The 24,485-nt window shown below is 41.5% G+C and overlaps 1 protein-coding gene across 4 annotated transcripts in view; it reads right to left on the minus strand.

Annotated features, from left to right (window-relative positions):
* SCML4 (Scm polycomb group protein like 4) overlaps window positions 1–24,485 on the minus strand; it is a 200,375-nt gene that overhangs the window by 15,958 nt on the left and 159,932 nt on the right. For 3 of the 4 annotated variants that reach the window (XM_073627032.1, XM_073627030.1, XM_073627033.1), the window contains 3 exons: window positions 14,086–14,280; window positions 9,012–9,287; window positions 6,970–7,115 (listed from right to left, as the gene is read on the minus strand). In XM_073627032.1, the coding sequence (XP_073483133.1) occupies window positions 6,970–7,115; window positions 9,012–9,287; window positions 14,086–14,280 (617 nt within the window). The remainder of the gene's footprint in view (window positions 1–6,969; window positions 7,116–9,011; window positions 9,288–14,085; window positions 14,281–24,485) is intronic. The other variant, XM_073627031.1, reaches the window with a different exon arrangement.

Consider the following 24,485-nt stretch of genomic DNA (forward strand, 5'->3'; position numbering starts at 1 on the left):
ATACTACCCCAACTTGCCCTGTGTTACCCTCACCTGCCCTATACCACACCAACCTGCCCTGTACCACCCCAACATGCCCTGTGCCACCTCAACATGCCCTGTGCTACTCCAACCTGCCTTGTGCCACCCCAACCTGCCCTATACCCCTCCAACCTGCCCTGTACCACCCCAACTTGTCCTGTGCCATTTCAACCTGCCCTGTGCCACCCGAAACCTGTCCTATACTACTCCAACCTGCCCTGTGCCACCCTAACCTGCCCTGTACCACCCCAACTTGTCCTGTGCCACTTCAACCTGCCCTGTACCACCCTAACCTGCCCTGTACCACCCCAACCTGCCCTATACCACTTCAACCTGCCCTGTGTCACCCCAACCTGCTCTATACCACTCCAATCTGCCCTGTGCCACCCACACCTGAACTATACCACCCCAACCTGCCCTGTACCACCTCAACCTGCCCTGTGCCACCCCAACATGCCCTGTGCTACTACAACCAGCCCTGTGTCATCCCAACCTGCCCTATACCACTCCAACCTGCCCTGTACCACCCCAACCTGCCTTGTACCACCCCGACCTGCCCTATACCACTCCAACCTGCCCTGTACCACCCTAACCTGCCCTGTACCACCCCAACTTGTCGTGTGCCACTCCAACCTGCCCTGTGCCACCCTAACCTGCCCTATACAACTCCAAACTGCCCTGTACCACCCCAACCTGCCCTGTACCACCCCAACCTTCCCTATGCCACTCCAACCTGCCCTGTGCCATCCCAACATGCCCTGTGCCATCCCAACCTGCCCTATACCACCCCAACCTGCCCTGTGCCACCCCAACCTGCCCTGTACCACCCCAACTTGCCTTCTACCACACCAACCTGCCCTATACCACTCCAACCTGCCCTGTACCACCCCAACCTGCCCTGTACCACCCCAATCTGCCAATATACCACCCTAACCTTCCAATATACCACCACAACCTGCCCTATACCACCCCAACCTGCCACTATACCACTCCAACCTGCCACTATACCAACCTATAATACCCTAACCTGCCACTATATCACCCTACACTATAATTTACAGGGGCCGGTTTGGGGTGCGTCCCATGACCGTGCGCTACATGCAGGTTGCTGGGCAGCCTAGACAGGAGGGGTTGACACCATGCTTTACCGCACCAGGTGACACCAAACCTAGTGATGCCACTGGGAGGGAGGGAGGGTGAGAGAGAGAGAGAGAGAGAGAGAGAGAGAGAGAGAGAGAGAGAGAGAGGGGGGGGAGAGAGAGAGGGGGGGGAGAGAGAGAGAGAGGAGAGGGAGAGAGAGAGAGCTTTGGAAGTATGTTCTGTTTGTTAGAAACTGTAAGATAGGTTACAATGCAACGTGCTGCAGATTTTCTGTACAACCACGTGGTTGTTTCTGCATGGCACTGTGATGGGCACTGTGTGCATGGTGTGATGGGCACTGTGGTGGCACTGTGTGCATGGTGTGACACACGCCCAGCTAAGGGGGCTACATGTGAGTAATGAGTTTAAGGCTCTGTTGGCACTAGTGCAACTTGTCATGCGACTTTGAACACATAAAGTCGCATGTCAAGTCACAACCCATTGATTTCAATGGCAAACATTCCCATCTATGTAACTTTGAAAAGGTGCCTACACTTCTTTGGTGCAACTCTTAATGCGACTTTGATCCAGAGTGTAAAGTTGGATCAATGCTGCACTCAAAGTCGCACTCTAAATTGCACAGCTTTGTAGTCGCACTAGTGGAAACGTAGCCTAAGGCTAGAGTACGACTTTGGAGTGTGACTTTGATGCAACTTTGAGTGCAGCTTTGATCCAACTTTACATTCTCTGGATCAAAGTTGCATCAAAGCAATGCAGGTATCAAAGTTGCTGATTTTCAAACTTGCATAGATAGGAACTGGTACCAATAAAATCAATTGGACTGTGACTTGGACACATAGTCACGTTTCCACTATTGCAGCCACAAAGTTGCATGATTTAGATGTAGCTTTGATCCAACTTTACACTCTCTGGGTCAAAGTCGCATCAAAAGTTGCATCAAAGCATTGCAGGTACCTTTTCAAAATCGCATAGATGGGAATGGGTGCCATTGAAATCAATGGGCTGTGACTTGTCATGCGACTTTATGTGTCCAAATTCGCATGACAAGTTGCACTAGTGGAAACAGAGCCTTAGTGTGGTTGCCTGTACTATGATCATTGTAGACTGTGAGCTGAGACCCCAGAGCACTTCCAGCTACACTGACAGTATAACCCCTGCGTGTCCAGCTCCCTTCTCCTCTGCACAACTATACTGTATAAGTGCGCTGCACCGGGTCCTGTGTGGATGGGGCTTTTTATTTCTTCATTTTCTCATGAATTAGGATGTACAATGAGAGAACACTGGGCAGGAACCTATGATTAGCTCCTTCCATCCTGTATACACCCACTGGCTACACAGGAACAGTGTCCCTCCCAGGAAGTGATGTCACTAGCTTTCAGTAACCACACCCACTGGCTGATTTTACACTCATAAGGAAGTAGAATTGAAGTCATGTGACAGCACTGGATTCTGCAAAATAAAGGTAGAAAAACTGGGATTTTTTCATTTTGAGACATAAGGCTGAACTTAGCTCACATTAATGATTACAGGGGATAATTTAAGCATACCTCCCAACATTTTGAGATGGGAATGAGGGACACCTACTTGCAAACATATGTAGGCATAGGACACGCTCCACTGACACACCACCTTTAAGGTAAATTAACCAAAGGTTAATTAAATTCACAAGGACTTTTTTTTACCACTACTATTCCTTTACAATGGCTATTAAAATTTACAAATGCAGCAATTTAGAATTTGGATGAAAGGTTTAGCACTGGGAAAAAATTTTCTGAAAGATAAATAGTGCATTTTGTATACAACTATATAGATCAGAGCAAAATGAGGGACAGATGAGGATGAAAGAGGGACAGAGGGACATTACTCCAAATCAGGGACAGTCCCTTGAAATCGGGGACAGTTGGGAGCTATGTTTAAGTGTTAGGGTGGACTTCCACTTTAAATGTGGAGACCTCCTCTTTGGGACCCATGAGGCAGACGGAAATTTTCAAACACCCTGGGAAGAGTGTGACTGGCAGTGAACTGCCTCTTTATTTTTTGTACAAATTAATGGCCTATTATTGTTTTCTGAGGCTTGGCTGTTTTTCTGCTTGCCTGCTGTTGAAAATAAAAGGACTGTTTGATTTAACCTACATGCTTGGCTGATGATCTCGGGCTTCTCAAAGTTAAAGAGGACATTAAAAATGGAGTCAGGCTTTAAGGTTTCATGCACATGGATGTAAAGCCCCTGCGTGCACACAGAAGTAATGTAGATCATACATCCATGCGTGTGTGAGTGCTTTATGCAAACCCCAGTGTATAACTACCTACAGCCACATCTTCCAATTCATCTTAATTGACTGTACACTGCAGCAGCAGGTCCCAGGAAAGGAGTTACACAGGTTCTGCACACTGTAAAGCCTCGTACACATGATCGGATTGTTGGCCAACAAAACTGTGGAATTTTTTCTGAAGGGCGTTGGCCCAAACTTGTCTTGCATACACACGGCCACACAATTGTTTGCCAACAATTACGAACGTAGTGACGTACTAGACGTACTACGTGTTTTTCAGCTCTTTAGCGCCACCCTTTGGGCTCCTTCTGCTAATTTTGTGTTAGTAGAAGTTTGATGAGTGTTGATTAGCACTTTTCATTTCGCACATTTCGTGCTTTTCATTTCGCACTTTTCATTTCGTGCTTTTCATTTCGCACTTTTCATTTCGTGCTTTTCATTTCGCAATTTTCATTTCATGCTTTTCATTTCAGACTTTTCATTTCGCACTTTTCATTTCGCACTTTTCAGTTCATTTCTGAATGGCCATTCGTCAACCAGACATGTTGCGGAATCGGAGGAGATAACGTGTTATTTATTATTGGCCTTGGAGTTATTGCTTTGACATTATTTTTTTGGTTGAATAATGATTTGATTTGGTATATTTTCTATATTTTTGAATGCATGGAATGCACTTTTTGGTTAAGTTCTATTGGCAGATAGCATGTCTAATTTTATTTGTTTTATTTTTTAATGCACAATAAAAAATTGTGTAGAATAATACTTGGCTATGTGTTTTACTTCAAATGACAGTTTGGGAGTAGGCAGTTACATTTTAAAAAAATACAATGTAAAATTGACAAGGGACACCAACATAGTTGTATCTTTGATCTTAAAAACTACGGGATAATGGTGTTGTGGTAACTTGCCCAAATAAAAATGTAAAAAAAAGCATAATAATATTATTCTTGATATCACTAGAAAAAAAAAAAGCCTTTGAAAATTTGTTTGCAACAACTCCATCAGTATCACCACCAAAGCAGCCTCATTATTATCCCATTAAAGAAGAAGAGAATGTGCGCTGCATTTGGAGATTTCATATTTTGCCACGTCACGAATGTTAATTCTCCATTACGAACGCTAGTTTACAAGACAGACCGATTCCGGATCGTCCTTGCTTCCGAACATGCGTGTTTGTACTTTGGACTTTTGTCCAATGGACTTGTGTACACACGCTTGGAAAATCCAACAACAGACATTATACATTTGTCCGTAGAAAATTTGAAAACCTGCCAGCCAACATTTGTTGGCAGAAAGTCCAACAACAATTGTCCGATGGAGCATACACACGGTCGGATTTACCGACAACAGCCTGACACTGAACATTTCCCATCGGAAAGTCCAAACGTGTGTACGGGGCTTTAGGCTTTACGAGTACATTTCACCAGCTAATACTGCAGTTCTACCTGACGCTTAACTTTAAGAGTATTGGTTCCGCTTTTATACCCAGTCCATCTGGTGGCACAATGCTTAGGTCATTTAAACTTGCCCCTAATAAAGGATAATGATAGCTTTATGACACTTGCCGAAATCAACGCACCAAGAATATCTGATGGTAATACTGAGCATTTCTGAGAAAAATTATACTTAAAAAATTACCACTACTGTGCTCCTGCAATGATTTTATACAAGGGTTGTGTTTAATGACACCAACTTTCCTGACTGACTGTGGAAAAAGGCCATCTGGTACAGAGAATGATGAGAAAGCGTGCAAGGCAACATGGGTAAAGTCACCAAAAAGCAAAAATATATATATGATAAAAATGTGTAAATACTCATATGAAAAAAAACTGTTGTGATCCAGGTTATTTGTTGACATGCTCGTTTCTACAAATTGGTTCAGCATATTTCTCTATTTCCATTCTATAGGCCCGCACTTTGATTTTCATAGTATGCAAAGATTCCATATCCATAAATAAAATGTTGTTTTTTTATGTCTTTTAAAGTCATTGTATTTGAATGTTAGAAAACTAAACATTTGCAGACATTTCACTTCTTGTAGATAGAAACATGAGATTTTTGTTCACAAAACAATTTCCTGCTATCTATCTTAGTAGATGTGTTCCTGTGATGCTGAACTGGTTTGCCTCTTATAACTTGAAACTGTGCTCACTTCATTGCTAAATGGCACAATCAATAGACTGTAGAAAAAAGCCATTGATCACAGTAGTGAAATGTACAGAAAGCAGGCTGTAGGGTATTCATTTGTCTGCTATGTTGAAATGATCATTTAAAAAATTGGATTTTAGCCATGCTGACTGGCAAATACTTTAAAACTAATTCATCAAAGGATGCAGAACAGTGCAACAGTAGAACTGAGGATAAGTGGCAAAATGTTATCAACAAGTTGGAACAAATCAAGTGTAATGTGACTAACTACTACAGTACTTTGCACATAAAAAAATAGAAGTTTCCAGAGTATATTATTATATTATGATCATTTGGACTTTGATTTAACTGAAATTGCTTTCCATTGCATAATATGAAAATATGTTAGACTAGCTTTGCATCACAAAAAATAGAAAATACCCATAAGAATGGTCATACATTAGTAGATTTTCAAACATTTGTATAAAAATTCTCAGCACATTCCATGCCATTTGAAAGAACTTCGAAATTCCATTTTTGTTGAAATGTGTTAGAAATGTGTTAGTTTAAAAAAATGTCCAATCCTGCTTCTTCAAATTTTGATTTGACTCCACTAACAAGTAGAAAATTGAACAAAAGTTCTTAAAGTTACAATGGAAATTAAATTCTATTATGCCGCGTACACACGATCGGACTTTACGGCATACTTGGTCCGGCGTACCGTTTCGTCGGACAATTCTATCATGTGTGGGCTCCAGCGGACTTTGTTTTCTCAAAAGTTTGACGGACTTAGATTTGAAACATGTTTCAAATCTATCCGATGGACTCGAGTCTGGTCGAAAAGTCAGCTCGTCTGTATGCTAGTCTGACGGACAAAAACCGACATTAGGGCAGCTATTGCCTACTGGCTATGAACTTCCTTGTTTTAGTCCGGTCGTACGTCATCACGTACGAATCCGTCGGACTTTGGTTGATCGTGTGTAGGCAAGTCCGTTCATTCGGAAAGTCTGTCGGAAAGTCTGTCGATAAGTCCGCCGGGCAAAGTATGCCGTAAAGTCCGGTCGTGTGTACACGGCATAAGTGTATGGCCAGCTTTAGAGACATGCAGAGTAAGGACAGACTGCACCATATAGAAGAGATGCAGGGTAAAGACAGACTACACAGAACACTGAATGTTTGTAAGTAGTAGCATATTTGTTGTCCATAACTAGTCAATCTTGAACAAATGACAGAGATGCATCAGAGAGAATTGCATCTCATGGTTCATGATGTTCAGCGTCATGCTTTGCCTTCTTTGATGCTTCTCTGCAATCAGCTTAATTTAATTTCAGTGTATACAGCTGATCCTTCAATGCATACGGCACAGGCCTGTATGCAGCAATACCCTGCTCATTTCAATGTTAGCACTTCACACAGCCAAATAATTTATTTTAAAAAGCTCACATACATGTTTTCTAAAGAGGTCAACATGTGGGCCCAATGCCTGTGGGTCAGCATCCTTCACAAACCAGACAACATCTTCCACAGTCCAGCTGGAGGGATCTTTACTAGATGGCCTTATGGTCTCCTGGTTCTCAGGGGAAGGACTTGAGGCTGTAAAGAAGGAAATTTATTGACAAATCAGCCTGGTTATTGTGCATAGTGTAAGCTATTCATCTTGATTATTAAGCCTTAAGTTCCATGCACACTGAAGCTCATAAACAGCCATTAAACGACCTAAAAACGTTAAACGCACATAAACGCTAATAAACGTCGATAAACACTCAAAAGCGTGGCTCACCAGCTTTTTTTTAACGTTTTTGATCCATTGAAAAAAAAACCTAAAAAAAGCTAACGTAAATCAACCCAATAGTGCTGATGTCACTGATAATTTTACAAGTTAATACCTGGTTTCCAAAAGGCATTTGGTGCTCATAAAGAGGAATTATATACTTTTCGGCTAATAAGGAATATATAATGGGGATTATTGTGTCTGGAGTTCAATAAAAAAATACAATTAATTTAATAGCATACAACTGCAACAGACAAGAATTGGCATAGGAAGGTGGATAAATCAGTAAATTGTGAAGAGTAACTATTAAAATGTAAGTGATTGTCTTAGCACCACTTAAATGAAGTTGCTTATAGAAATAACACTAAAAATTGCACCAATATTAAATTTGCGCTTACTCTAAATGATCATAGAAAATCATATAATCGTATGAGCTGCTCACACCACAACTAGAATCGTTGCCAGACAGATGGATATATGCAAAAAATGTGTAGCGCTAAAAACAACAAACTATCTTAAAAACAGTAAGTTAAAAAGGCCTGAACATAAATAGTAATAAACACAAATAAATGTATCACATATAAAGTAGTTCAAATAGGCAGACAGTGAGTTAGAACGAAATGGGTCACTCCCAAAAGTGAGGTAGAAATAAGATCAACTTCAGCTGATGTGGTTGGTTGTAGCCAGATTGGACAACAATCAGAGATCTCTATGTACTCCTTGACCTTGACAGATCTACCTTGGCCATTCTGGGGTAAGAATATATTAGTATTGATTTTCTGGCAAACCGCCAATGTTTTGCCCTGATTGGGGGAGACTGATGAGTATTATTCTTCTTGCCCTTTAGGCTGAGACACGCATGTGTATGTTTGTGGTAAGGTCGTTTATATGAAAGATCTTTCCTGGTTGGCTCATTCGCGCACTACCTCTGCTGAAAGAGGTTTAGACATGTCACACAATCAAACCAAATTGTAAGACAAATCAAAAGCAACAATCTATGAGGTGTATTTATAAAAAGTTTGCAGAACTATTTATCCTGTGTAACTGCCGAAGGGGACAATTAGGCCAAATTGATACACAAAAAAGCAAGAATCTATTTAACTATAATTTAAACTATTAGAGTATATTTATAAAAAAAATTGTAGAGCTCTTCTTCCTTGCGAAATTGCATGTACATTAATTCTGTATGAATAGGGACAAAACCAATTGTTAGGCTATTTTGTCTCCAGGTTGAATGTTATTCTTCACACACAATAGAGTGAATCAGGAAAGTAACACATATACTGTATACTTATATACTATGATTGTTAGCTTCTTCTAGTGGCAATAATGGAATTTTTTTTAAATCACTCTATTGAACATGAAAATTAACATTTCACTTGAGAGAAAATATCCTAACAACATTAGTTTTGCCATCATTTGCATAGAACACATGTGAATGCAGCTTTATAGAACAAAGAACAATAGTTTTGCAAATTATTTATAAATATATTTCAAAGGATTAGTGACCTTACCCAGCAGTGTAGAAAGGCAATAAGACACAGCAATTTACACTACCTAGTAGGCTTTTTGTCTTTACAGAATATAAGTCATAGTGGTAGATTTTCATATACAATTATGTTTAAAGAAGGAAAAGGGTTTATAATAAATTTGCTGCTTTCTATTCACAATTACTTGTCTAATTACTATTTAAGTAAGCAAACAGTTTGATTTGTTACCACTTCTGTTTCCCTCAAGGTAGCTTCCACTTCTAGTAGGACTTGATGTTTGGCGTCTTAAACCTGTTGATGCTTGCCCTCCTGAAGACATCTGACTTGACCGGTGATTGCATGAAGAGCTTCCCCCACCTCCACCACTTAGACGTCCTTCTCCATTGCTCTGTCTTCCAGGGTATAGGGAACTCATATAGTTGAAGGCGGAATCAGAAGGATCAACACTGTATCGTTTTGTATTCACAGGGTCTACCAGGTAATCTTCTGGTATGACAGTTTCTGCTAAGAGATACATCAGTGCTTGAACACGAACAGCCAAAGTCTTTAACAATGTTAAACAAAGCATTTGCTCATTGTATTTAAATTCTAGCTCCTAAACAATGATGTGTAATTATTTTTCTAAGGCTCCGTTCACATCTCCGCGTTCTCAATCGCAGGTGGAATTGCCGCAATTCGAAATAGCAGCAAAGGAGGAACTATGCCCCATTATTGGTGTCATTGGGAGGATTTGTGCCCCTTAATAGGTGTCAGTGGGGGAAATTATGCCCTATCATTGGTGTCAGAGGATACAATATTGCCCCGGATAAAAGCAATTAAAGGGCCACATCTGACCCCCCCCCCCCCAGGTCACACTTTGGAGACCACTGTCATAGGTGATGGTGAATATTTTGGTGATTCCTAGTAATGCACATTCCACACACTCTAATAAATAGTTTCAGTTCATCAACATCCAATTACAGGGTCATTCCCCTGGAAAACACCAAAAGGTGTACCTCTGCTCAATAAACCACAAATTATACTACAAAATTTAGGAGGTTGAGGCTGATTTACTAAAGAAGTTGGTAATGTTCACACGAAAAAAGAGTGGATATTCACTTCAATTTCCTAATAATTTGAAAAGAATTCTCCAAAGCTGTCACTCTGAAACTTTCTTTATTAGACTACATTCACAAGACAGTTTAGCCGCAGATAATTTGCTGTATGTAGAAACAGATAACGCCACTTCAGGATGCAGCAACAATCTGTGCTATGGCCACACACAAACTGGCCGATTAGCTGTGACAGGTTTGTGTGCAGCCAAAACTCTGCAGAAACTCCAACCCTGGATGCACACTGGCTGTGTCCATTGTGTTGGTTGGAGGCTCTTTTTCCATATCACCACTTAGATGAGCAATTTACATGTGAACAGCAGCAGTGATGGCCATTGATTTGTACAGAGTAGCTGATGATTGCAGCTGTTGGCACACACTGGGGGGAATTCAATAAAGCTGCTGCACCACTTTTCTGGCATTAATCCCTCTTGTTAATGTGTTGTGACAAATTCATGAAGCAATTGCAACATTTCTGGTTCTGACAGCGACTCGTGTACCAAAATTCAGGTAATTCTAAGATACAAAATTTTTACATCGTGGCATACTGAGTGCACCAAGTTCAAAATAAACTGCTGTTCGCATCTTACAAGAGTGGAGCTAATTAAGATCAACTCTCTTTTTGTGTACAAAGAAAGAAACTGTCACAGATTTTGTGAAAGTGCCTTGTGTGCAATCTAAAAGTGGCGCAGCATGCTCCAAATGCAAGTACATGTTCTAGACAGGTACATGAATTTGGCAAATGCTGCACCACTTTTCAAACACACAAGAGACACTTTCACGAAATCTGTGTGCACCAGTCTTTATGAATTCCAGGGGGTGTGTGCAAGCAGCGATTACAACCGCTGGCATGAATCTATTCATTCTTGCTGGTGGCCAACTCTAGCCGCACACAAATTCTGATGTAAATGTACCCTTATTTGGTGAACCATTGACCTGGGACAAGCTTGTGCATATCAGGTGATAGACATCTAATATAGAAATGCTTTTTCCAGCTCGCTAACTCACTAAATAATAAAGTAAGGATAGAAGTGACAGGTCTGGAGCATGCATCTTTAATAACAAGTTGGCAATTGCAACTTACATATCCCTGTCTTGAAAGATTCCCTTTTAGTAAAAAAAAAATACATTTGGATCATGTATGCTTGCTATGTGCTTGTTATTATACTACACATAATATTTTTACATTTGGTGGTACAAAAATTGGAAGCAATATGGTGATGATACAAGAAAGAGAATCCCAGAATGGCTAATTCTTAATGCGCCTAAAATTAGGGGTGCACTGATACCAAGCATTTGTGCAAGTATTGGTACTTGCGCAAATGCTCCTGATACCGAAACTGATACTTTGCGGTGCATTTTGTGTCAATACAAAATGAATGGGTGCAAAATGTACTGCAAAGAGTAGCATGAGATTTGAACAGGGATGCGGTGTGATTCCGGTCTGAACATTTCCTCCACTGCTCCTGTGTGTGTATGTGTGTATAGAAAGGAAAAAGTGCCAACTAGTGGGCAGTTTATTTAAAATGTTAGAACTCACAGTACATATCTAGCCAAATGCAAAATCTGCCTAGGTGTCCCGGTCCCGTTGATGATAGCAAATCACGGCCGCTGAAGGCGCTTTTCCCTTTCTATACTTACACACAGGAGCAGTGGGGGAAATCGCATTAGATTCGGACAGGAATCACACCACATTCCTGTTCAAATTGCATGTGATTCTTTGTAGTGCGATTTGTACCAATTTTTTTTTTTTTTAATGCAAATCGCACTGCACAGTGTCGGCACTTGGTATGGGCGAGTACTTGGCGGAAAGTATCGGCACTCATACTCGCCGATAAAGAAAAACAGTATCGGTGCAATCCTACTTAAATTATATCTAAAGCCAAACTTTTTATTCTCATGGGGATGCCAGGTTTTTTTTCGTTTTTGCCATCTGTGGATATTTCTCATGACTTTCTCTCCTGTAAGTAAGTGAGAAGAAATCTCTCCCAAGTTAGGGAAATGCCCTCTTCGATGTCACTGGAACAAGAGTCCTCACTAGAACTTTTGCAGTCGATGACAGTGGTCACTAGGACAAACAGAGAGAGTGAATCACCTGGATGGTGACACAGACAGCAGGATATAATAATAAAAGGGATTCTAAAGCCCCATATACACTATCAGATTTTCTGCTGATTTTTGTCTTCAGATTTACCAAAGACATGTAGTGCAAGAGCCTGCCTGATTGCATACAAATTGAAACTCCTAAGGTTTGACCTCATATTATATGGTTTTGGTAAATCTGAAGGAAAAAATCAGCAGAAAATCTGATAGTGTGTATGGGGCTTAACCCTCTCACTATTCAGTGGTGGAACTACCGCCATTGCGACCCACACGGGCGCTATGGCACCCCGCAGCTGAGTAGGGCCCCGTGAGTCGGTGTGCAAGTGAGCGGGCATCAGGTGAGCCGTCGAGCTGCCCTTCCGTTCGGCGCTCGTACAGTCACATTGACTGTGCGAGCGGACGCAGCTGGGCGGCTTGGCGGGCGGGTGAGGGAACGTACGGGACACTGCCAGCTGGGAGTCTCGGTGGGTGGACTGGCCAATCAGCAGGTGGCGGAGCAGAGAGATGACATCATCTCTGACTGCCCGGGGCCCGCCCTGCATCCTGGCAGTTCCGTCCTCACTCACTGTGCAGGCAGCAGAGAGATTACATCCTCTCTCTGCTGCCTGACTCAGACTGGGAAACAGGAAGTGTCAATCCCCATTCCCCACCTTAGCAGGAAAGTGACAATCTGCAACTTGTGGCAGGTGACGTGGTAAGTGGACAATCCGCAATGTGTGGCAGGTGACATGGCAAGTGGACAATCCGCAATGTGTGGCAGGTGACGTGGCAAGTGGGAAATTTGCAATGTGTGGCAGGTGACGTGGCAAGTGACAATCCGCAACTTGTGGTAAGTGGACAATCCGCAATGTGTGGCAGGTGACGTGGCAAGTGAATAATTTGCAACGTGTGGCAGGTGACGTGGCAAGTGGACAATCCGCAATGTGTGGCAGATGACGTGGCAAGCGGACAATTTGCAACGTGTGGCAGGTGACATGGCAAGTGACAATTTGCAACGTGTGGCAGGTGATGTGGCAAGTGGACAATCCGCAATGTGTGGCAGGTGACGTGGCAAGTGAATAATTTGCAACGTGTGGCAGGTGACGTGGCGAGTGGACAATCCGCAATGTGTGGCAGATGACGTGGCAAGTGGACAATTTGCAACGTGTGGCAGGTGACGTGGCAAGTGACAATTTGCAACATGTGGCAGGTGATGTGGCAAGTGGATAATTTGCAACGTGTGGCAGGTGATGTGGCAAGTGGATAATTTGCAACATGTGGCAGGTGTCGTGGCAAATGTACAATCCGCAATGTGTGGCAGGTGATGTGGCATGTGGACAATTTGCAACATGTGGCAGGTGACGTGGCAAGTGACAATCTGCAACATGTGTCAAGTGACGTGGCAAGTGGACAATCCGCAATGTGTGGCAGGTAACGTGGCAAGTGGGCAATTTGCAATGTGTGGCAGGTGAAGTGGCGAGTGACAATTCGCAACTTGTGGCAGGTGACAATCTGCAACTTGTGGCAGGTGACAATCCGCAACTTGTGGCAGGTGATGTGGCAAGTGGACAATTTGCAACGTGTGGCAGGTGACGTGGCAAGTGGACAATCCGCAACTTGTGGCAGGTGACGTTGGCAAGTGACACGCTCAGGGTTCCCACTGATTCTGCATTATGGTGAGTTGAACTATTTCATTTTATATAACGATGTAATAATAGAAATAATGTGTGTTCAATCATCCTGACACCATACCAACCATGGTGCCGTAATGATTGAAGGGCCAACATTCATTGTTAATTTTTTTTTGGGGGGGGGGGGGGGGCATACAACATTTTGCTATGGGACCCTGTGATTTCTAGTTACGCCCCTGTCACTATTGTATCCAAAATTAAAAAAAATAATGTTTGGGCTTTAGATATACGTTATTTGCACATTGACCTGGCTCACTCACAGGTGCAGAGAAGAAACCAGTGCAATTGTGATCCATGAACTGTATTATTGTTTTCAGTATGGATAGAACTGCATGCATACATAGGTGAATAAAAGGGAAAATGCAGTTCACTGATTTTCCTTACTTGTGAATGAATTTACTCATCACTGACAAGGATTCCTTGAAATGAGAGACCTACCTGTCTCCATCCTGCCAGTGTCATATTCCTTGGGGTTGTCTGAAGTGGAGCTGTACTGTACAAAGGGCTGATTGCTGAACAGATTGTCACAGATCAGGCTGCGGCAGAGCTTTTTTAGGAAGCGCAGGACATACCCTATGCTGTTCACCACAGGCAGGCTGAGGAGATGCTGCTTTCCCTCAAATGAAGCAGACACTGCAAAACAGCAACATTGCCATTACTTTATTACACACACTTATCCTGCTGTCAGTTTAGTAGGAGTCAGAGCACATTCCACAGTCTGGGGTAAACATGCAGTGTACATGAAGACAGAAGAGCAGTGATTAGAAGGATCCAGTTTATCAGCCATTCAGATTCCTACCATTTACAATCTCACAACAAGAAATTTTACTTGAACATGTTGGACAATTATCTGCATAAATGGAAAATAAGCGTTGCTTTGTTTAATATATTTAATAGTCTAATACAATGTGGTCTGATGAAAACGATTTTAAAGTTTATTAAACATAACATTGAACCTGAAAGTAGCTTACAAATGCTTTGTGTATGTGAGCAGGTTATGGGCATTAGAGAATGGTCTGACTTTGATCTAACTGCTGTAAGATGTCTTCTCAGTCCAGCTTCTGGCATATACAATTATGGTTTCAATTCTTAAAGGAGGATTCATAGTATAGATATTTCTACATAATTACATTGATCCAGCTTGGACCAATGTAACTATGTATATCTTATACCCATGCTACTCACACTGCTACTTCAGCTATCTCCACTAGCTTCTGGGTCCCATGCCGAGTGGCTGCCCAGCTGCATTGTAAACACAGGCAGTCAGCTGATCGGCACAGGCGCTATTTAGAGAATGCTTTGCATTTTCTCAATGAATACAAAGTGTTCTCTGATTGGATGAGATGGAGAGCATAACATCACTACCTCACATCTCCACTTCATCCAATCGGTGGAGGTCACTGTAGAAGTGGTGTCTACTACAGTGATTACCAGCTTCAGGAGGTATCCCACAGATATGGTATATGCATACCTACATTGGTCCAAGCTGCACTAATAAAATTATGTAAAAATGCCATACTTGGAAATCAGCTTGAATGATTATTTAGTTGTTTCTTGCTATCCACAAACCAATGGAGGCAATGTTACGGGCCATTTTTATTGTATAGTATAACCTATAGGTGGGGCGTAACACTTCAAGTTGAAGTAGTGGAGGTCACAATTAAAGGTGTCACCTTCTGGTGGCTGCATCTAAAACAGTATTAAACCCAAACCTAAAAATGTAGATATTGTAATATATTTCACGCAATATTATAAGTGAATAAGAATCAAAATAGTGAAGTAGTGTTAAAGAAATAAATTAGTGACAATGGTGATAGTGATGGATATAGCCTTTACTGCAGGGACCTATTGTCTCTATATTGCAGTCAATTGCTATAACCACTATCTCCTATAGGTGACAATATATAATGCAAATAGTATATCCAGGTGACCGTGTTGTATGTTTAGAAAAATACATAAGCAATGAAGTGCAAGTGGCATGAGCAGCTTATATTTATGTATTTTTTAATGTATTTTTCTAAACATACAACACGGTCACCTGGATATACTATTTGCATTATATATCGTCACCTATAGGAGATAGTGGTTATAGCAATTGACTGCAATGTAGAAACAATAGGTCCCTGCAGTAAAGGCTATATCCATCACTATCACCATTGTCACTCATTTATTTCTTTACCACTACTTCACTATTTTGATTCTTATTCACTTATAATATTGCGCAAAATATATTACAATATCTACTTGATTAAGTGTTGGTGTGAACACCCTCATTTTGCTGCAATATTCTTATTCAATTTTTAATGTGCTTTTCAAGTTTTTACTTTATACAAATATAGAGAATATTTACATATCCTTTACGGCTATCATCCGACGAGCGCGAAGGACACTTCCCACTAAACCTAAAAATGTAATATTTTGCAGCTTATCAATCATTACATGTGGCGGTTGCATCAGTTTTTTAAGGCTTTTTTTCCCCTTTGTTTTCACCTGGTGATCTGGCCAGTAACACACTTGCTGCCTTAGGGTGCTTGCATTGTGAATGAAGGAGCAACAGACATACCTTTGGACAGCAATATCGTCAGTCTGGGGAACGGGGGGGGGGGGTGTTAGCTGTACTTGAACATTTAAATACACTAACAATTTAAAGCCAACCTCCAGCCAATAGTTTATAAGCAGTTACAGTAACAGATTTTTTCCTTTTGATCTGATCATTGTAAGCACCCATGCCAGTCTTAAATGTTTTTTCTCATCCCTGTAACTGATACATCTGCAAGAGAGAAACAACAAAGAAAAACAACAGACTTCCTAGCAGGTCAAAATAGAAAAAGAATGTCTAAAAAGTCTCTGACAAATGCTGTGTGAAAATATGCTTAGTTCGTACATAACCCAAAGGTAAACCTGAAAAGGCTGTAAGACTATATACTATTCAGAATAACAGGTCTCTTGCAAAGCCTTTTGACCTGTTATACATAACTGGAGACGCCAGGAGAGCCACTTGTTTTGTAGTAGCTCCCCTGAATGGCAGTATATGCATCCCACTGCCCACACTCAAGTGTAACCAGATTCCAACCAACAGAGAGGAGATCCCTAGTCTTGCAGCTGCCTCTCACCACTCTCACTTAAGGGGCATAGCTGACCATCTACCAGCTCTTGACAGAAATGCCGATATTCTTCTGCTTCTCAGCAGAGACATTCCGGTCCCCAAAAAACAGGCCACTTGATGCACGATGTGCCCAACGAGTAGACCTAGGCTGTGCCATGTTAGGCAACATGTCTGGGTAATGTCAGGGGGTCTTCCACAGTTTCGTCTTTCAATACGCGCATCCTGCTAAATGGTCACATTACCTGTTTCGGGCAGTGCCCACATCAATACCATGTTGAGGAGAGACTTTGCAGTAAAGGCACTCAAAAGTTCCTCACACAAGGCAACAGCAAATTCCTTCGTTTCTGGGATGATAATGTCAGCACCACAGTGTTTGATGTAAAAACTAAAGACAATGTGTTAGCAGCCACTATGGAAGACAAGAAGTTCCTAAAAACAGTTTATTTTTTTTACAATAAACCCTTAACGGAAAACCTGAGATGAAAAAACACTTTGTTGACTTTATGTAGAAGGTGTTTGCGAGAGATCATGCTGAGCCCCCACCACCTTCTAGGGAAAGAGAGGAATGTTGGTACCTAACATACTTTGGTGTGTACCATTCTTGCAAACCAGATCAGGGTGGTCTTCGACTAAAGTGCTCCCTTCCGTGATGTCCTTCTCACCAGGCCTAATCTAAACAACAACCTTATAAGAATTTTGCTTCACTTCAGATAAGATCCAGTTGCTGTTATGGCCGACATTCAGCAAATGTTCCACTGTTTCAACTTTCAAAAAGACAACAGAAACATCCTCAGGTTTTGTTGGTATCGCAACAACGTCAGCAACAAAGTCAGCAACAAAGTCATAAACTACCGAATTAAAGTACATGTTTTTGGTAATAGCCCTGCTGTAGCAAATTATAGGATGAGAATGACAACTCAAGAAGGTGAAAAAAGAATTTGGATCTGATGCCCAAGAATTTGTGGAAAAGAATTCCTACATAGAGGACGGGCTCACATCTCTGTCTACAAAAGATGAACCGGTCTCAATTGGTCTCAAAAGAACACAGAATATGCTTAACACTGCCACCCTCAGGCTTTTTAAAATTGTCTCTAATGGTAGATTTAGACGTGTATCTAAATGCACATTCGGGTTACTGACCGAGAGTGAGGAGGCATTAACTCAATTTTTTAACCCCATTTTTGTTTACAAAAGCGTCGCAACAGTGTTCAATGCATATGGTTGCAGGGTGTTTGCAGCACTTCCCCATTTGCTTGAGTGTGTATCAGATAAACTTTGCCGTGGACACAAAGCAAAGAATCATGACTGTGGCATGTAAACACCCCCATCCACTGCCTATTGGAGCTTAAGGGGTGGCAGTTGATGACAGCAAAAAATGTGGCTCAACCACACATTTTTGCCGCCCTCCAACTGCACGTCTAAGTTAAACCTAACAGTGACAAGGTAATGAAAGCCTTACCGTCTGATGACTCTGCTGTTAGTGTAAAGGGATTCAAGCTAGGAACGGATCTTTCCATTACACAACTTATGCCGCGTACACACGGGCGGACTTTCCAACTGAACTGATCCGACGGACTTTCTGTTGGACTTTCAATGGACTTTTGACCGACTTCTGATGGGCTTTTGAATGAACGGACTTGACTACACACGATCACACCAAAGTCCGACGGATTTATACGTGATGACGTACGACCGGACTAAAATAAGGAAGTTGATAGCCGGTAGCCAATAGCTGCCCTAGTGTGGGTTTTCGTCCGTCGGACTAGCATACAGACGAGCGGATTTTTCACCCGGACACGAGTCAGTCGGACAAATTTGAAACATGTTCCAAATCTAAAGTCAGCTGCAGGTCCGATGGAGCCCATACACGGTCGGATTGTCCGCCGGATTCAGTCCGTCGGACCAGTCCAGTCGAAAAGTCCGCCCGTGTGTACATGGCATTAGGCTTGAATTGCTTTGGGATGTCAAACAAAACACATTTACATTTCAAGTATCAACTTATGACAATCCCTTCACAAAACAACTTTTGTCTGCTGTGAACAGCATCTATGAACCTCAAGGTTTCATCGCACCCTTTCCACTTCAGGGTAAGATACTTCTAGGACAGCTTTCTTCTGAAAACACAGATTGGGACACCCAATTATTCCCATTTCTATGGGAATCATAGAGAGAGTCCCTGAAAGCCCTAGTACAACTTCAGTTGCTGCGTTCTTACATTTCTGCATCCCTAACGAATGCCACCAGAACAGAGATCCATGTTTTCTCTGATGCTTCCATTGCAGCAATAGCTGTGGTAGCCTACATAATAGTTATAGCTCTAAGAGACAAAGTAAGTGTGGGTTTTGTCCTTGGTAAGGCCAAGTTTACTCCCAAACCAGCACATACCATGCCAAGGCTTGAACTCTGTGCAGCCATATTAGCTGTTGAAATTGATAAGCCTATAAAAAAGCCCATAAAATGTGAAATATACTTTGAGATAGACTCCTTTCAGGTTTACACAAACAACAAGATAGTGTTTGGATACATACACAACCAAACCAAACAGTTCTTTATGTATGTCAGTAACAGAGTAGAACGCTTTAGAAGGTTCTCCAATCCCGATCAATTGCGCTTTGTGCCTATGGACTTCCAACCAGCTGATCGCAACACCCATGTAGTACCAGATGCTGCATTTCTGGACATTTCATGGTCATCTCCACCTGATTTCTTAAATGATGAGCCCATCTTAAAACACACTGACTCTACATTTGAGCTGATTGACCCTAAGTCAGAAAAAGAAATCAGAGCTAATATCATTACACTCAACAATTCTGTGAAGTCAAAGGCGTGACTGAGTTCTCACCGCTTTGAATGCTTTTCAAAGTGGTCTTCTGTTGTATGACCTATTTCAAGACTTGTCCATGTTGTTCATCATTTTGCAACCAAGGTTGAGGACCACTAAGAGTGTTGTGGATGGCACATCTGCAAAGGACATTCCAAAAGACTTGTGTGTGTTACTGCCTTCCCTCTAAATACGTGATTTAAAGTAAGGTAAGAAGAACTGGTGCATGCTGCTGCTTTTCTCTCTGAAGAACCTGATTTACATTGTAAAGGGAGGTAAGCAGGACTGGGACATGTTGCTGACTGCCCCTCTTAAGAACTTGATTCAAAGGGAGGTAAGAAAAATGGTGCATGTAGCTGTCTTCCCCTCTGAAAATACACTGTCATAAACTGTCTTCTGTGACATCTTAAAGATACCAGTAACAACTTTAAACGTTTTACAGTATGTTAATGTTTGCACTACTTTTCTATGGTCTCCTCTTTTCTTCTCTTTCAGGTATTATTGGAACAGAGTCTTCACGTAGTGTTTGAACTTGATTCACAATTGTTCAAGACTTGAAATAATGTCTGTTTGTTTGCCTTGAATCATTTTGTCCCTAGCTTACCCCGTAGCTAGAGGATGCCCCCTGTAGTTAGTCCCACCCTTCTCCTTTATATACTATGATTTTTTTGGCCTATCTGATTTTTATCTGTTAAGATCTTCAAAAGTCTGGATTAAAGCTTTCTGCAAACTGCAAGATGTCATTTGGATTGCATCTGCCAAGCTACTGAGACCGTAAGTTAAACTATCTAATGACAACTGGATCATTTGTAGAGATCACACTTTCAGTGCTTAGATTGCGGAAGCAGAACAGTATCTGTTAGGGTGAAAATAGAGGACCAAGCTAAGATAAGATCGATGCAGTTACTGTTCCGCCAAGTATTTTCCAACTGGCTCCGTCAAGGTGAAAAACCTTGAGGCTGTACAACCCCTTTAACCACATGCCACCTGCCTGCTGTCTGACGGCGGAAAAATGGCTCCCCTGCGCAAATTGCCGTAGCTGTAGGGCATCTGCTTTAAGGGGTATAGGGGGCGCACGCTGCATCACTAAGGAGCCAATACGCATGCCCGGCAGGCGCGATGTCCGCTGGGCATCCGCAATCGCTTGTGACAGAGCAGGAACGTGAATCTGTGGGTGTAAACACACAAATCCACGTCCTGTCAGGGGAGAGGGGACAGATCGTGTGAGCCTAGTATAAAGGAACAGCGATCGGTATCCATCACCCCACAGTTAGAACCCACACTGAGGGAACACATTTAACCCCTTGATCGCCCCCTAGGGTTAACCCCTTCCCTGCCAGTGACATTTATACAGTAACCAGTGGCTATTTATAGCACTGATCCCTGTATAAATGTCAAAGGTTTCAAAAAAGTGTCAAAAGTGTCTGTGTCCGCCGCAGTTTCACAGTCCCTATAAAAATCCCAGATCGCCGCCATTACTAGTAAAAAAAAAGAATAATAAAAATGCCATAAATCAATAACCTTTTTTGTAATCACTATACCTTTTGCACAAACCAATCCATATAGGCTTATTCAACTGTTGGTAAGTATGAGTGCTAATAACTCCCCCTTGACTCACCCACCACCACTGCGCCACAAACTAAACAAAAAAACCCTACTGCAAAAGCTGCCACTTTAAAAATCAAAATACTGTAAAATAAGTGTTTTTAAATAAATGTGACTAAGTGAATCAAAAAACACAGTGGCGCTGAACAATGTGAATAAGTTATAAAACAGTAATAACTAACTGACTCATAATAAGGAATGATTCCTTATAAGACATATTAATGAGTGACTCAAACATATGTTTAAACAGTGTCCACCAAGTGACAAGTGTGGAGATGAAAATACAAACATAAACTATATCAAGGTGAATCGCTGAAGTAAAAAAACAGTCTTTAAATTTCAGTTCTCTTCTTCAACTTCCACCACACCCGAGTGTTCAGTGATCCCACTCCCTATGAAAATCCACTCACCGACTTCCAATTCCCACACTTTCGTGTTAGGGCTCAAAAGCATTAACGATCGTATCGCAAGGATCACATCGGCAGTTCAAATGCCAGAATCGTGTGCAGGGATCGTTCCATATGTGAAATAAAAAAATACTCCAAAAGTGCAAAACCGTATAACATTTTATTAAAAGCACTCCAAATTAAAAGTATAAAACTCACATATTTCCAATGTGAACAAGAAAAAAATCAATTACACAGCAAGTTGATCTTCAAAGCACAGCACAATCAGCATAAAGAACAGCTACCATAGAGATGCGGTCACGGCGGACCCGAGGTGTGCAGGCATCAGACTGCTTCTCTCACCTATCCGGCGCCTCACCGCTCTAACGATGTGTCACTTCCTCATACGATGCGGCAGCGTCACTCGTCACTGGTGGGGTATGTCATACAGCCACGCCCCGACATGTTTCATCATACACCGACTTAATCATGGGATTCATAGGGAGTGGGATCACTGAACACTCGGGTGTGGTGGAAGTTGAAGAAGAGAACTGAAATTTAAAGACTGTTTTTTTACTTCAGCGATTCACCTTGATATAGTTTATGTTTGTATTTTCATCTCCACACTTGTCACTTGGTGGACACTGTTTAAACATATGTTTGAGTCACTCATTAATATGTCTTATACGGAATCATTCCTTATTATGAGTCAGTTAGTTATTACTGTTTTATAACTTATTCACATCATATAGGCTTATTGCAATTTTTTTTACCATGTAGAAGATTACATATCGGCCCAAACTGAGGAAAAAATTAGCTTTTTTTAAAAAAAAATTGGAGATATACTGTATACAGAGCAAAAAGTAAAAAACTGTGGTTTTTTTCAAAATTGTCACTCTTTGTTTGTTTATAGCGCAAAAATTAAAAACCACAATCAAATACCACTTAAAAAAAGCTCTAATTGTGGGAAAAAAAAGGACATCAATTTTGTTTGAGTACAACGTCACACGACCGCGCAATTGTCAGTTAAAGCGATGGATCGCAAAAAATGGCCTAGTCAGGAAGGGGGTAAATCCTCTGGGGGCTGGAGTGGTTAAGAAAAACAGTTTTGACTTTGGTAATACTTTAAGCTGGTGAATTAGAATGACAATCAGAGAACTAGAATTTTCACAAAAAGGTTATTTCTATCAAGAAAATTTTACTTAAAGTGGAGTTCCACCCACTTTTACAACTCTTCAGCATCCCTCACTAAACTGTGCACTGTAAACAAATTGGATATTTTTAAATTTTTTTTTCTCAGCACCTACTGTATATCTGCTGTGTTCATTTTTCACTTCCTCCTCCCTGGCGGCGGCCCATCGCATCATTTCCTGTTTGCAATGCCTTCTGGGAAGGGGCGGCAACTTCCTCTGAAACTGCCATTGCTATGGAAACCTTACCTGAAACCTATTACACTGCTTGTGCTGCACTGAGCATGTGCGAGATCTGCAAGGATGAGATCCAGGAAGAAATACAGTCTGGATTCAGATGCCCACATTTAAGATGGCCACAGCCTGCTGTAAGTTTATAAAATAACAAACTACTGCTATAAACTAACAAAACAGACCTTCATTTATAGACTAACGTTACTAGAATACATTAAGCTTGTATATTATAGGGGTATTTTTATTTAAAAAGTATAATTTCGGCCGGAACACCACTTTAAAATGGGAGTTGTGAAGGCTGAACTTGCTTTATTAGTGCCAATTAAATTATTTACATATCCTAAAGTAACCTTAAAATAGAGTTGAAAATGTGCTTTTTTTATAGTGCACATTCTTTTATATTTACTTTGTTTTGATCCTTAAACATACCAGAATAAATAGCTGCGAATAAAAAAAGAGACTGTGTGTAAGAGACGACCCTTTTTTCTCAATGAGTCATTTCTTTAACATTTCCAATTATCTTTCTCAGTACCGGGCAATTTGTCTGCTGGAATACAATTTTGGTCTATGACAGTCATTGATGGTGTCATAAATTGTGCAGCATAATGATACATTAGTGGCAGCTCTGCAACCCACCATAGTATTCATAGGTTTGTCGGTATGCTTTGTATGCGCTGGATCCTTTCTTGCTCTAATTAATTCTCTTTGTGGGAAAGACAGCTTACTAATTATCTCAGCAGCTTCAAAATCAGCAACGGCTGAGCAATTTCACAAAGCATATTTTATTTGTATGTTTTTTTATTCCTTCAGAACTGAGAATGTTTATTTTAAGTCATCCTTGTTTCATCTCCTTTTCTCACCCATGGATCTGTTTGCCTCTTGTTTTCTCCGCATAATCTTTAAAAATGACCAGGTGCTGTATTTTCATAAGGTGAGTCTTCAGCTTACATTCTCCAACATAGAAAACAACATAATGCTCCAACACCTGAACTCATTGTCCCTACCAGTGAACTTATACTTTAAGAAGTTAAAGTGATTGTAAGGGTTTGTTTTTTTATTTTTTCAAATAACAAACATATCATACTTACCTCCACTGTGCAGCTCGTTTTGCTCAGAGTGGCCCCAAACTATCGTCTTCTGGGGTCCTCCGGCAGCTCTTGCAGCTCCTTCCCACATCAGATAACCCCTAGGAGAAGCGCTCTCCCAAGGGGGTTACCTTGCGGGTGCGCTCCCGAGTCCAGCATTGTATGACTCGGCCCCGCCCCCCAGCAGCCCAGAGCCAATGGCTGCACTGCTATCAATCTATCCAATCAAGAGCCGAGAACCCCGGGCTGAGAGACAGCGCGTCCCCGTTGGGTCAAGTTCCAGGGCTCAGGTAAGTTGGGGGGTCACTGCCAGGTGTTTTTTCAGGTGAAAAAACACGAAGGTTTACAACCCCTTTAAACACATTGAGATACATCTCTCTCTCTCTCTCTCTCTCTCTCTCTCTCTCTCTC

Source organism: Aquarana catesbeiana, linkage group LG04, assembly GCF_042186555.1.
Source record: "Aquarana catesbeiana isolate 2022-GZ linkage group LG04, ASM4218655v1, whole genome shotgun sequence".
Taxonomy (NCBI): domain Eukaryota; kingdom Metazoa; phylum Chordata; class Amphibia; order Anura; family Ranidae; genus Aquarana; species Aquarana catesbeiana.